This window comes from Priapulus caudatus, unplaced genomic scaffold (genome assembly GCF_000485595.1).
Source record: "Priapulus caudatus unplaced genomic scaffold, Priapulus_caudatus-5.0.1 Scaffold132, whole genome shotgun sequence".
Lineage (NCBI taxonomy): Eukaryota > Metazoa > Priapulida > Priapulimorpha > Priapulimorphida > Priapulidae > Priapulus > Priapulus caudatus.
In genome coordinates, this window is record NW_014577193.1 from 325,408 (window position 1) to 339,821 (window position 14,414).

Here is a 14,414-nt window from a genome sequence, read left to right on the forward strand (position 1 = left end):
CTGAAAATAGAAAGCGTGATTTCTTCCGTTTTCTATTTTTGACATAGTAGCCGATGTATAAATTGGATATTTCTCTGTGGGTTACACTCGATTATTTAATTTTCACTGTTTTAATTGTAACATATTGTGGTAAAGCGGCGTCGGGATTGTTATAAGGTGCGTATTTATTAGTTTATGCTCTCTTTATCGCTAAATTATTTCTATTTTACAACAATTGTTTTTTAAGCAGTTTTTTCGGTTTTCTCCGGTAAATATGAAAAATTAATAGAGAAAATCCTGACGTGCTATTTTAGGTCCATTTGTTGCTTAACATGTGGTAAAAATTTGTATGCCTCAACTCTTTTGGTAGTTGAAGAAATATCCAAAATATCATTTCTTATCATAAAAATTCAAATTTTGTGTGGTAACAATAAATTAGGTGCTGCGAATAATTTCATGAAATTTTTGGCTTGAGCTAGAGATATATCTCCTCGTATAATCTACAACGAAGTGATTTGATTCGTTCTTCGCCATTAAACGTTTAATCTTTACTTAGAGCATATACCCGTGCAAACGTGGAGAGTTCCTTAAGGATTAACAAATAACTCAATACCAGAGACTGCCAACAATTGGACCTTTGTAAATCGGAATTTGAATTCTTTGAACAAGCAGGATTTTCCGTCACAAGTAGGAATCTTGGGTAACGAGTCATTTAGCACAATTACTATGTACGCGGTTTACATCGATTAAATATAAATGAATCTATGCATACTCATTTGGGTTCATGGATATAAGCGCTGACCACATTCCATTTTCGCAATGCTGCGATCATGTGCAAATTGTGAAAATGTGGACAGCTCTGCATTATCCTTGGGCGCATCATTGGTAGTGTAACAACAAACACAAGATACAGCATAGACTAAGAATATTTTTTAGTCTATGATACAGCTATAGAAACAAAAATAATACCAATGTACACAATCTTCGTGCGAGTTCAACCCTGCGACTAATGCAGAGCGGTTGTTACGTCCAAAGATGTAGTATAATGTGTGTGATCATAATGGCGATAATAGTTACATGACTTCTCATGTTGTTTACAGGTCGTCAGAGCGTGGTGCTTCTACGAGCCGTCCAACTCAACAAGCGCCATGCCAAAGGGAAATTGATGCAGGTTTGATATTAATCAGTTGGGCAAAATCACAGATGGCTCGAGTAAGAAAAGGGTGGGTATGAAGTCTTTAGATAGTGCAATTTCAATCATGGGTTCTATATCTAGAACCAAAATTATACTTCTATTTTAAGCATGAGCCGTCGTTAGTGTTGGGCAGTGAATATAGGCTTCGTACTTTTTTATGATTATATTCAACGTATATCGTATCGATATAACACACTTGTTGTCAGTGTAAGCAACCCCAATATCTACATTTGTATCACAGACTGAACGCAAATGATAGAGAGCGAAACAGAGAAACGGATTAGAGTGCAAGAGAGAGAGAGCGAGAGGATGAGAGAGAAGGAGAGAAGAGACAAGAGAGCTTGAGAAATGCCGAGAGATAAAGCGTTATCATAATTTTCAGCATTGTGTTTGAGAATCCCTGGAGAAAAGAGCACATGTGAGATTCACGTATAATGTGCACATGAGCAACATACTGCCTCAACAAGACGTGCCATAGAGCGGAGACTGGGTCATTCCACCTGGCGGCAAGACACTCACGCAGCGGACTCGTGCGGCACGCCGCTCTGCAGTGCCGGTGAACGAGCGAGTGAGACCCTCACGTGAAATGTGAGCTACTGCTGGGTAGCCACACCACGTCCGCGACGCCGAGTGCTGCAACACCGGCGCACCACAGCAGATGCAAAAGTCGGTGCGACGCGGCAACGCTGGCGAGTATTCTGTCGGCGAGTCTAGCCAACGTCGTTGCTCTGCAGAATTCACCACTCTGTCGAGTTGCCATCGCTGGTAGAGTCATTAACTTGACATCTCATCGCTACCTGGCCCAAATCAGGTATTGTTTAAAGCACCGAGCTAGTGAGATCGCTACTTGTGAAGCCGCACCTGGGTGGTATGACGACCTTGGCAGTACTTCGGTACTAGATGGTAAGTCTACAGCAACCGACCGTGGCGAGATCGGTCTCGCCGAGGCGCCACTGCGATGTCGTACGCGTGGACATCTGGCGACTGGCGTATCGTCCTGTCTCGACGTGCTGCACGTGCACATCGCCGACCACCCGGGCCGGCGGGCAGTACTCGTTGCGACGTTGCGGGCCCGCTTCATCGCCGCTGCTGCTCCGCTCGACCACATGCCCTGCACGCCGGCGGACGACGGACGACGGAGCGGGCACGCCGCCAGAACCAAGCCATGCGCCTGTCAGAGACGGCGCCGTACCAGGCCGGCCGCCCTGCGCAGAAGCAGGGCCGGGAAGCGACGCGACGCGAAGCAGCGCGTCAGAACGACGGGCGCCTTACCAGCCGGCCGCCTGCGCAGAACACCGGGACGCCGCGCGAACGCAAGCATGCGCGTCAGGAATCGACCGTGGCGCCCTCGCCAGCCGACCCGTGCGGCGGCACGCGGGACGCCGCGCGACGCCAGAAGCAGCGCGTCAGACGGACGTCGGCGCGCGAACCGCGGCGCGCGTCCGGACACCGGGGACGCCGCGCGACGCAAGCAGCGCGTCAGATCGACAGGCGCGCCTCGCAGCCGACCGCTGTGCGGACACCGGGAACGCCGCGCCGTAGCGCGAAGCAGCGCCGTCAGACGACGGGCGCGCTCGCCAGGCCGAACTGCGTGCGCAGACGGGCGCGTGGACGCCGCGCGCACGCGAAGCCAGCGTCGAGCCAAGTGCACGGAAGAGCAAATGTACACATGTGACTGTTTTGTCGGATTGCCGTATGAGACTCACGAAAGGACTGGGATATCACATGCGCACGCAACCGAAAGATAGACCGTACGATGCCGAGTGTGCTGGGGCGTCAATTTAAAAACTCAAAGTCGTGTTGGATTCTACATGAAAACGCACAGAAAGATCGACCATACCAAGGCGATGTATGTGTGTCGTCAGTTTAACTAACTAAAAGAAGTACTAAAGCCAGACACGCACTTTAAGCACAGCGACAAGAGGCCGCACAAATGTGACGTGTTGCAGCGACGTTTAAAACTCCGCATGGAGTGATAAGCCCACATGCACAGAAGACAGCGACGTAGAGACCGTACAAATGTGACGTGTGCGGTTGCAACGTTCAAAATACGGCAGTCGATGATGGACAGTCACTGCTCACACACAGCGGAGAGAGACCCACACAAAGTGTAACAGTGTGTCAGTGGGCTTTTCGCGCAGCCTGTCAAACTTAACAAGACACACGCAGATACACAGCAGGTGGAGACCCTACAGCTGCACAGTTGTGTCCGCCACGCGTTTAAGATCAACGGGCCATCTAAAGTCACATGCTGCGCATTACACACACGGGAGAGAAACCAGCTAACTCTGCCCGTGTGCGAGCACGCAGTGCGACATCATTCCGACCTGAAGAGCATCTCATGGTTTCACATACCGCGCAAGTAACCATTTGCGTGCGATACTTGTGCAGCGACGTCGCTCGAAGCAGCCATTTGTTCGCACAGGGCAAGTGCAACCTGGAGAGACGGTACGCAAGTGCGACGTGTGTAAGGCTGCGCATCTGGCATCCTGTGTCGGACGACTGGACAAAGCATCATGCGCACTCACACACGGTGAGAAACCGTATCGCTGTGACGGTTTGCAAGAAGAGCCAGCCAGGCCCCCTCGACGACGCCGGCACTTTGCCATAAGCTCACGCACAGCTAAGCTAGTCACACGACAGAGTTAAAGCGGGTAGTACGACGAGCAGTCACAAGAGCCCGGCAGAGCGTTGGGTCATCTGAGGTGTGTTGCTAGCGGTTATAAACGCTAAAATTTCAGTCGTCCGTAGTACCACATTTGTAGGTGAGCGATATGCAGACCGGCGTTGCGTACAGCATCTGTAGGACATGCCCAATATCCGCAGAATGGAGGGTAGGGGGAGGGATGGGGGAAGTGGGCGGGGGGAGGGTGCGAGAGGGTGGGGGGGGGGGGGCTTCTATGCAAAAGCAGTTCACTCATTTGTTAACAGCCAACAACAATCCATGGTTTAACCCTCCTCTTGAGGTCTAAAGTTATCAGACACTTCTCTTCGCACGGTCAGTGGAAAGCACATTTCATGGTCCTTTCAATAAAGCCATAAAAATGGTAGGTCACGCCTGAAACAAAAAAGTTTTTTCAATCGCGGTGTCACCCATGTCCTCAGCAAATGTCAAAATCTTGCCCTGTGCCATGACCTTTGACCTGGATTGCCTCCAATTTTCAGCACAGTGATGGCTTTTCCTTACGCATCGATGTATCACCGACTATCACGAGCCTAGGTCGAGCCGTTTTAGATTTGTGCACGCAATTCTGCATTTCCTCCCTATACCTTAAGCTTAAGGAGGAATGTTCCTTCTCTTCTGGTAACACCGTTGAACTTTGACCTTCTGACCCCAGCTTCGAGCATCCGCAACTCGTTTTCGGGATTACCCCCCCACTTCCCGAATATCGTGACCGGTGACGTCAGAGCGGTTAATGATTGTGCCCAACTGTTGACGCGACGGCGACGCTCGCAGGACGGACCGGACGCTGCACGGGACGGACGAACGGGACTATCAATGGGATTCTCCAAGCCTGCATCTGAGCTGATGTCAGATGAGCTAAAAAGAAGCACAGTCACTTAACAGAAAATGCGCGTTCAATGGTGGCTAACTTGTTGGTGGTTGGTTAACACACTAAGTTGTCCACTCGAGCTGTATATGGACAAACACACGGACTGAACGTTCATGACATTGCACTTGTCCATAAGTCTGTAGCCTGCTCAGACAGTTGACAGTAATGTCATCCCATTCGCACGGAACGACCATCACGCCATCTCAAGAGACCATGCTTACCAAAGAGCCGCAGCCCTAACCTACTTTCATACACCATGTTTCGATGACTACGCGTTTGTGCCCCCACCCCACGCACCACAGGAGAGAACTCTACTTTCTTCCACTGTATTTCTCCCGCCACCCCATCACCGCGAGAGATTATCCTGCATTCTTTCCCGGTGTCTTCTACGATCAGACTTACCACGCCACTCGCCCCACACCCCGGCCGGCAGCGAAAATGCTCCGGATATCCTAGTATCTCGTGTTTATTGAGATTGGTATCGGATGAGTCCTAGCTACTTCTTGCCATGTCTCCCGATCGACGGCTCGCTGAATGAGGAGGCGGAGATGGCGGTCGACAGCCTCCTGGATTACAAGGATGTACTCACATATATACACGTGGACATACACAGGCAAGGATGTACGCACATATATACACGTGGACATACACAAATGCATACACAGGCAAGGATGTACTCACATATATACACGTGGACATACACAAACGCGCACACAATCAAGGATGTACGCACATATATACACGTGGTCATACACAAACGCGCACACAGGCAAGGATGTACGCACATATCTACACGTGGACATACACAAATGCATACACAGGCAAGGATGTATGCACATATCTACACGTGGACATACACAAATGCATACACAGGCAAGGATGTATGCACATATCTACACGTGGACATACACAAATGCACACACAATCAAGGATGTACGCACATATATACACGTGGACATACACAAATGCATACACATTTACACACATGCTGCTATTAACACACACAAAACAAATTCGTACACACTTGCATGCATGTACATACACCCATGCATGCACACATACAGAAGACCGGTGCTCACGTGTCATTTAATCGTCTTCTACGTTCGCTCAATGATCGTCGTGGTTGTTCTTGTTACCATGTTTGCATTCCCGTCGCAACATTACTCGTCAATAGTGCTGTCGTCATGGCACCTCATTTCGTGGTGTGGTTGCCGTGGTTACAGCGTCAGTGCCAAAGCGGAGCAGCCTACTGGAGCGCAGGAGGCTGCGATGGCGTTCCACTACTGTCGACAGATGCTGTGTCAGCTGGGCTTCCTCTCGTGGGAGAAGCGCGCCGAGTTCGACCTGCTGAAGAAGAACGAGAAGCTGCTGAGAGAGCTGAGGAACCTGGACATCCAGAAGTGGTGAGTGTGCGCTCTCTCCTCTCTCTGTCTCTCTCTTTCTGTCTCTCTCTCTCTCCCTTCTCTCTCTCTCTCTTTCTCTCTCTCACTCTCACTTTCTGTGTCTGTCTCTCCCCTCTCGCTCTCTCTTTCTCTCTCTCTCTCTCTCCTCTCTCTTCTCTCTCTCCTATCTCTCTCTCTTTCTCTCGCCCTCTCTCTTCTCTTTCTCTCTCTCTCTCTCTCTCTCTCTCTGTCTATCTGTCTGTCTATATAATTATGTAAGTTTCTGCCTGTCTGTTGGTTTGTCTGCCTGTCTGCCTATCTGTCTCCCTCTCCTGCCTGTATGTCTGACTGTCTGTCTGTCTGTCTGTCTGTCTGTCTGTCTGTCTGTCTGTCTGTCTATCTGTCTGTTTGTCTATCTGTCTGCCTGTCTGCTTTCCTGCCTGCCTGCCTGCCTGTCTGTCTTTTTGTCTTTGTCATCTACTGTTTATTTCTCTGTCTGTCTCTCTCTCTGACGTATCAATATAGTTATCTGCTGTGTATTTCAGCCGTGAAACCCACAAGATAGCTGTGATATATGTGGCTGAGGGTCAGGAGGACAAGATATCTGTGCTCTCCAACCCAGCAGGCAGTCGAGCTTTCGAGGAGTTTGTAGCGGGTCTCGGCTGGGAGGTAAGATGCTGATAACGTGTGCCCATAACTTATCTATCAACATGGACATCTCACCTATCTTTTTGAACACTTCCACAACTTTACACCAGGTATTTATGCTGTTATTCCTCAAAGTCTTAGCACTGAAGAGTCACCCGTGCACACATAAGCAGAGCAACCGCATTTGAAAACAAAACACCAGTAGTGCTAACAAGGAAAGTCGTCAGCCATGTCTGAAAGTGGATCACGTGATATACTTTGGCGACCTCGCCCAGACTTCGTCTACGCTAAGCAGCCAATAGGAAATCAGTTGTTCACCGCTTGCGTTGTGTAAATACAACTGCGTACGTGCGTTGCGTTGTGTTTTTTTCCCCACGTAAACGTCATAGAAATTATATTGATAACCTATATTATCTATATTATATAACCTATACTATCTATCTATATTATTTCTATGGTATACGTATATCAAGAGTCCATAATAGAGACTCTATAGTCTATACATAATATCAGAAGTAGATAATAGGGAATATTGGATATAGGGAATAGGGATAATAGGGTCCCTATTATCTACTTCTGATAATATGGACTCTTGACGTATATATAGGTGTCTCTATATATTTCTATGGTGTGGGCATATGCGTGTGTGCGTGCGCATGTGTTTTATCATTATTATCCAAGTGTCGTCTGTCAGTACGCGCAGTTAGTATTTTAGCCAAAGAGCAAAGAGCGAGGAATATGCTTGCTCGTTACGTTATTGAATTTGATGATGATGTAGGAATATTATGTGGCGTGAAGGAAACAGATTTAGATGACCTGCTTCACGAGCTCATATATAAGATAATTATCCAAGTAATACAAAACTATACAATAAGAAAAATATAATACAGTACTATATAGCATTTATAGTGATGAGAAATAGAGTTCATATTATTATGATATTATTTTTAATGAATTACTACTACATACTACGATACTTCATGTATTAGAAATGAAATTGAGCTTTTCGAACAAAAATGTAATTTATAAAATAATATATTTGTTATAATATCTAGATTATTGACAATTATCATAAATAATAGGGTTTCTTCTGAGAGAAAATTAGACAAAGGTGGTAATGGCCAGTTTGGTAAAAAACGCGCATGATGGATTCAAAGGCGTGTCGTATGCACGCATGCAGACGCTGCAGGTGGACGCAGGGGGAGAGGGAGGGGGTGGTCTGGGGGTTCTCCTCCAGCAAAATTTTAAAAATGTGAATGTCTGGGGTTGTTACAGGAGCATTATCACAACGGCGATGTTAAATTTGACAACGGTGGTGCGCCACTGTGCCCCTTATGTATAAGAAACCCTGAATTAAACAAAGTTATTTTGAATATTATATATGATAGTCATTAATTAAGTTGAATTCTGAATGTCAGAATTCCAGTGTGTGTGTGTGTGTTCGTGCGTGCGCGCGCGCGTGCGTGCGTGTGTGCGTGCGTGCGTGTGTGCGCGTGAGCGAGCATGCGTGCGTGTGTGTGTGCGTGGGTGCGTGTGCGTGCACTTCCATATGATTTTAAACCAGTACTACTATAAACATCTGTAAAAAACTTCCAAATTTTGGGTCACTACATCACCAGAATGTTTCCAATTGGTTCCTAATTCTGGGAAGGAGGTGCTTGTGTGTAAATGCAAATAAGCATGCAGCTAGTGAGGGTGGGCAATGCCAGTCTCCCCAATGTAGATACTATTAAATGGTCAATGGCCAATTGCCCATAGTTAACCACTCAGAACACAAGGCTTTGCCCCCCTCCCCCCATACCCAGGTACAATGAGTTAGCTCCACCCCTAATGGACATACCTATGCATACATGTTCATAATCATTATATGCTGATGCAGAATGCTGATGAAATTACAGTGGTGATGATGTTCCTATTTATGATTTTGATATCTTCACTTCTCTTATAGCTACTGGTGTTAATGATGATGACACTCTGTGACTGGTGCATGAACCTACCCCTGCACTTGCTCACTCAGTCTCCGGAACAGGAGCGGAAGAATCTGTTGCTCAAAGTTTTCAAGGTATGTAGGAACAATTACTTATGTGATATTATATTCTTATGCTTATAGGTATCTTCTACGTGGGATATAGTGACTAGCTAGTACATCTGCATATAATTATTTAACTGTATAGGTACGAAGCTAGGGTCTCAATCACTAGTTGAGCCCTACATCAGGCCAACCTCCTTACAAACAATGTGAGCTTGGGTGACATTAAAATTTGTTATTTACATTCCCATTACTAGAGATTGGGCCATAATTTTATGTGGTCACCCAAGTCACGAGTGATTCAGTCCCCAGTGTTGTGAGCCAAGATTTTTTTACCTTGAAAAAATTTAGTTCTGTAGTCATGGTTTGAACTCACAAACTTCGAATTGAAAATTGAACACGATAGCCACTGTACCACTGAAATTTAAGTTATGCTTGCCTGAAAGATGGCAGCACTGCATACAATGTGGGATACTCACTCATGTCACCGTAAGCCATGGTTTACAGCATAACCATAAGTGATGGCTTACACTACGCAGGGGTAGAAATTAACTTTTGAACAAGGGAGTCCAACGGACTCCCTGCCCTCAAAAAGAGGGAGTCCGCAGCAAAATGAGGGAGTCCGCAGTCTGAGGTTCAAAATTAAAGATATTAACAATAACGCATGTGCTTATTTTTAAGATTCATGCGGTTGCACGTCTGCCAAATTTTCTCTGGACATTAGCTGAAAAAATACGCTAATTCCGTGAGGCTGTGCTCTGGAACGAACTAGTTAGTGTGGCAGAATTTTCAGGGAGTCACACGGACTCCTGCATATGTCAAATCAGGGAGTCCGACAGTAAATCAGGGAGTATTTGACTCCGGACTCTCGTTAATTTCGCACCCTGCTACGCATGACATACGACATTTCTTGTAACCTAAACCAATTCCTTTATTATACAAAAAATGGTAGCACTACACATCATCACCATTAGCGACAGTTCATGAAGTGCGTGCATGATGTGTAACACAAAATACCCTCACCCCCGCCCCGCCGCCTTGCCCAGTAGATGGCAGCACCGTACTTTAGACTGCCACCGCCGCCTGTAATTTTGCAGGTGTTGAACATCGCGTGCACGGGCACGGGCAATGCCATCTTCAAGGGTTCGACGAGCGCGCACAGTCTCAGCGAGCTGGCCTCGACGACGACGAACACGATGATGTCTGACTGCGACCCGAGCTCGCTGCTCGACGGCATCAAGGGCCTGACGCCGCCGACGACGCCGTCCAAGTCATCGTCGCTGAAGCGCGAGCAGACGGACGGCGCGAGCGCGGCCGGTGACATCGTCAAGCTGACGGCGAGAACCGTGAGTGTCGCGCGCGCGCCGTGAGTTCCCGGGCGATGGAGCGAGGTCGTCGTCGAACTTCGCTCTGTCGTGTGTGAAGCGACTGAGCTTTTGAGATTCCCGAAGCATTTACGGAAGCGGAGATTTCGAGGATGAGTCTGCTGTTGTTCTTTGTCACACCGTGCTCGATCGTCTGGGCTGTCACCAGGTGGCAGGAGCTGGACCTACTCTGGATCTGGATCTGGAACTGGATCTGGATCTGGATCTGGATCTGCGATCTGGTGACAGCACGAGCAAAGGAGCGTGACTAACACAACAGGTCATCTGTGGAAACTTATGCTTCAGTAATTATTTTGGATCTCGAAATTAAATTAATTGATACTTGTCGCGATTGGTTATAATTAAAGACAGTAAGGAAAACTAAAGCGTGGAGAAGTGAGCAGCAGAGTTGCTTAGTTGCACAACCCTGATGGATTCTGTAGATTTTGCAGGTCATAGAAGAATCACAAAATATTGGCCACTGGATTTATTTATTCGACTGTTGGGAATCCATGGCATAATGCAAAATTTTGATTATTTCACATGAACTATCCATGTTTATTATGTGACTGCTTGGCCCAATTATGTTTGATTCGGGAAAGTGGCTCATTAAAATTTGCTACTCTACCCCTCTCGACTTACGCATATTACATATGCTAATTGTATAGATATGTATATTACAGGTGATGAGTTACCTTGTCAATCACCTTGGCCATTTTCCAATGGGAGCTGGACCTTCCATCTTAAACAGCCTTGTTAACGAGAATGACGATGTCTCAGGTAAGAGAATAGCAATGTCTCAGGTAAGAGAATAGCAATGTCTCAGGTAAGAGATTGCAGATGTCTCAGGTAAGAGAATAGCAATGTCTCAGGTAAGAGATTGCAGATGTCTCAGGTAAGAGAATAGCAATGTCTCAGGTAAGAGAATGCAGATGTCTCAAGTAAGAGATTGCAGATGTCTCAGTTAGGAGATTGCAGGTGTTTCAGGTAAGAGAATGGCACTGTCTCAAGTAAGAGAATGTCAATGTCTCAGTAACAAAATGTTGATGTCTCAGGTAAGTTGTAACAGAATTACAGTATCTCAGGTAAGAGAATCATGATATTTCAAGTGAGGGTCTTGATATATCAGATACGAATATAATGGCTTGTCATGTGAGAGACGTATGTATTAAGCGGGGCTTATGTCGGGCTTGCGAGCCGACTCGACTGGAAGCAACTGGATTTCGAGCAATTGGAAGCGATCGGCAGCAACTAGTTGCCGTAAAATCGATGTCGACATAAGCGCGCTTGCGAGCCGACTCGACTGAAAGCAACTGGAAAATCGTCAGTTGTGTCCAGTTGCCCACTGTTCTATTCCGAGCAACTAGTGGCGGCCAGTTGCAGGCAGTCGCGTCGCAGCCGACCTAAGCACTGCAGTCGAATCGAGTCGCATTCAATCGCAACACGACATAAGCCCGGCTTTAGTGATTAAAAATGTAAAATTCCATGTCAAACATGTAAACCATGTAGAACGCCAGGTCAAATTGATGTGCTGCAATGCAATGTACAGGGAGTGTTTGAGTTCATTCGATTTTCAAAATCTTGCCATTTAGTCTATTCTTTAGCACATTATATTGTTGATAGGTGTGGTTTAGGTTGTATTTGACAGTCGTGGTTCGTAGCTCACGTTTTTATATATTTATATGTCTTAAAAGAGCATCGTTAATTCCTGAATGTGTTAAACTTCTGGGGCTTCTTGAATATAGAGTCAAACCGATACAGGCCTATCTAGAACAGGCGCCTCTCTGTAAACGACACTTATGGTGCTTCGTATCTACCTCCCTGACCGTCCTTACTGGTTGTAGGTGTGTGTAGGGTCCCTATATACAGAGAGTTGCGCCAACTCAGGATTTGACGCCATTTTGTTTCCAAATGGATCCTCACTGCTGCCGCTTAAGTACAGCGCTGTATGGATACGCTGTACAATGGTCCGTAGTAATTAATTAGACTAATCGTGCTTCAATAAACTCAAAATTTACAGAGATTATAGCTAAGACATGTGTCTATGTGTATCTAGATTTCTAGAAATGTCACTCAAATCGTTCGCGCCATATGATAATTTAATTGTACACTTTCTTACGGCCATAGCCGTGCGTATCCATTTGGAAACAACATGTCGTCCAGCGACCACGTGACCGATTTTTTCCGACTCGTCATCGCGCAACTCTCTGTATATAGGGACCCTAGATGTGTGGAGCTCGTGTTAAGCGACTAGAGGAAGATGTATTGCGGGGGTAGCTGGTGCTGTTGACTGATATGTACATGTGGTTCTGCGTGCAGGTATGAGCGACGATGACCTGAGCACGGAGATCTTCAACTCACCACACGTGCAGTTCTTTGTTCTGAACAACTGCATGCTGGTGTCGTGTGTAGAGATCCCAGCTCTGGTGCGTAGATAGATAGAGCACCGCGTCACCCTCATCGTGTCCGATGTCGCATGTGATTTCTTCCTCGTACTGTTAGTCTCCTACTGTGTTGCTTGCCTCTGTATCGTGCCACTGTCCTTTACATCATGTCACGCTATATCCTGGATCTAGATCATGTCATACATCTCTGTAGATATGCCACTTTCTCTCTCATTACTCCACTTTATACGTGTAAGGAGAATGAGTCATGTCAACCCTCATCCCTCCACTCGTGTAAACTTCACACATATACGATTCAGTTCTCGTCTAAATCCTATCACTACGTTCGATATTTGGTTGGATTATATCACAGTTACGTAATCGGTTTTTTGTTGACACGGACACAGCAGGGGCGGATCCAGGATTTTTGAAAAGGGGGTGTCCAGGAAGAAATAAAGGGGACTTTTCCTGCTTACTTTTTCTGGTGTTTTAAAGAGCTGACGAAGGCCACTTAAGGGCGGTTTGGGGGACCTCCCAAGATTTTTTTAAAAAAATTGGTGCATTCTGAGAGCATCTGAGCAGTAATTTTGATGTCTAGAATGCAAAAAATTTTGCAGATCCGGTCCCCCGGAGCCTGCGGACCCCTCTTTGCCAAAATGAGTGGAAGATGGGGAAAGAAGAGTGATGTCGAATGGAGAGGAGATTAAGAATGAAGTGTGCAATAACACTCGGTAGCTCACCACAAAAAAGACCATTGTACAAATGCGTGAGTAGAAGAAAGGTAGTTTTAATTGTGCAACCATCCGACGTACTTATAGAAACGATTGCCATCTGTATATCGCCAATAATAATTTATAATCGCAAATAGAAGCAGCAATTTGTGAGCGTAGATGGCGCTATACCCGTTTTTTGGTAGCGATGGCGTTTGAAATAAATAGCTGTCGTTCGCGGACATGTTTTTGTAAAGACTTACTGCTAATATAGACGTTTTATCGGCAGGCTGAGAGGAAATACGTTTTGCATTAAAGATATTGTCAATGAAATCTTGTAAAACGAACCAGACGAGTGGTGACATCCGCACAGAACTGTTTGTGTTCTATATAATCTGCTATATAATGTGGCAAATCTCTACCTATTTGCATAATGTATTTTAAAATATCAAAACGCCTAGCGCTTTATTCATTCACATACCAAAAAATGAGCAAAAATCCTGTTGAACCTGACTGACTAATGGAATTCCCATTTTTGCCAAAAATTGCCTGTGGCTCGAAAGTAGTCGACTGCGTGCTTCATAATAGGACGTTTATAAGTGATGGAGATGAGCGTAACCTATACCACAATTTCCAACTATGTGGCCAAACGGTTCTCCTGAGTTATCGTTGATCCGTAGCGAATATGTTGACTGGACGGACGGACGGACGGACTGAACACAACGCCCATGGCAATAGCTCAGCTTGAACGATGTCAAGGCTGAGCTAAAAATGAGTGAGCACAGCGATGAGAGGGCGAGAGAGAGAAGGGAGACATGGAGGGAAGGAGAGAGAGAGAGAAAGAGAGAGGGGAGGGAGGGAGAGAGACGATGATGACAAACTGAAAGAATGGGCCAGCACGTTATCAGCATCTACCTCGCAGCCGGAGACATCGCTAAGCAAACTCGCTCGAAAGCTCGACTGGCCTGCCGGGTTTGGAGAGCACGATATCTTGTCCTGCTGACTCTCAGCCACATTATTCACAGCTATGCTTGGGGTTTTCACGGCTGAAGTACACAGCAGATAACTATATTGATAGCGTAGAGAGCAGACAGACAGAGAAATAAACAAGTGGATGACAAAGACAAAAAAACAGAGGCAAAGGCAGGCAAGCAGGAAAGGCAGACCAG

The 14,414-nt window shown here is 46.3% G+C and overlaps 1 protein-coding gene across 1 annotated transcript in view; it reads left to right on the forward strand.

Moving 5' to 3' along the window:
* The first annotated feature begins 5,957 nt into the window (after positions 1-5,957).
* The window catches only part of LOC106805900 (ral GTPase-activating protein subunit alpha-1-like), a 35,373-nt gene continuing 26,916 nt past the window's right edge, over positions 5,958-14,414 (forward strand). Inside the window, exons 1-2 of the mRNA XM_014807669.1 lie at positions 5,958-6,131; positions 6,656-6,779. Coding sequence (XP_014663155.1) covers positions 5,998-6,131; positions 6,656-6,779 — 258 coding nt within the window. The 5' untranslated portion in view covers positions 5,958-5,997. The remainder of the gene's footprint in view (positions 6,132-6,655; positions 6,780-14,414) is intronic.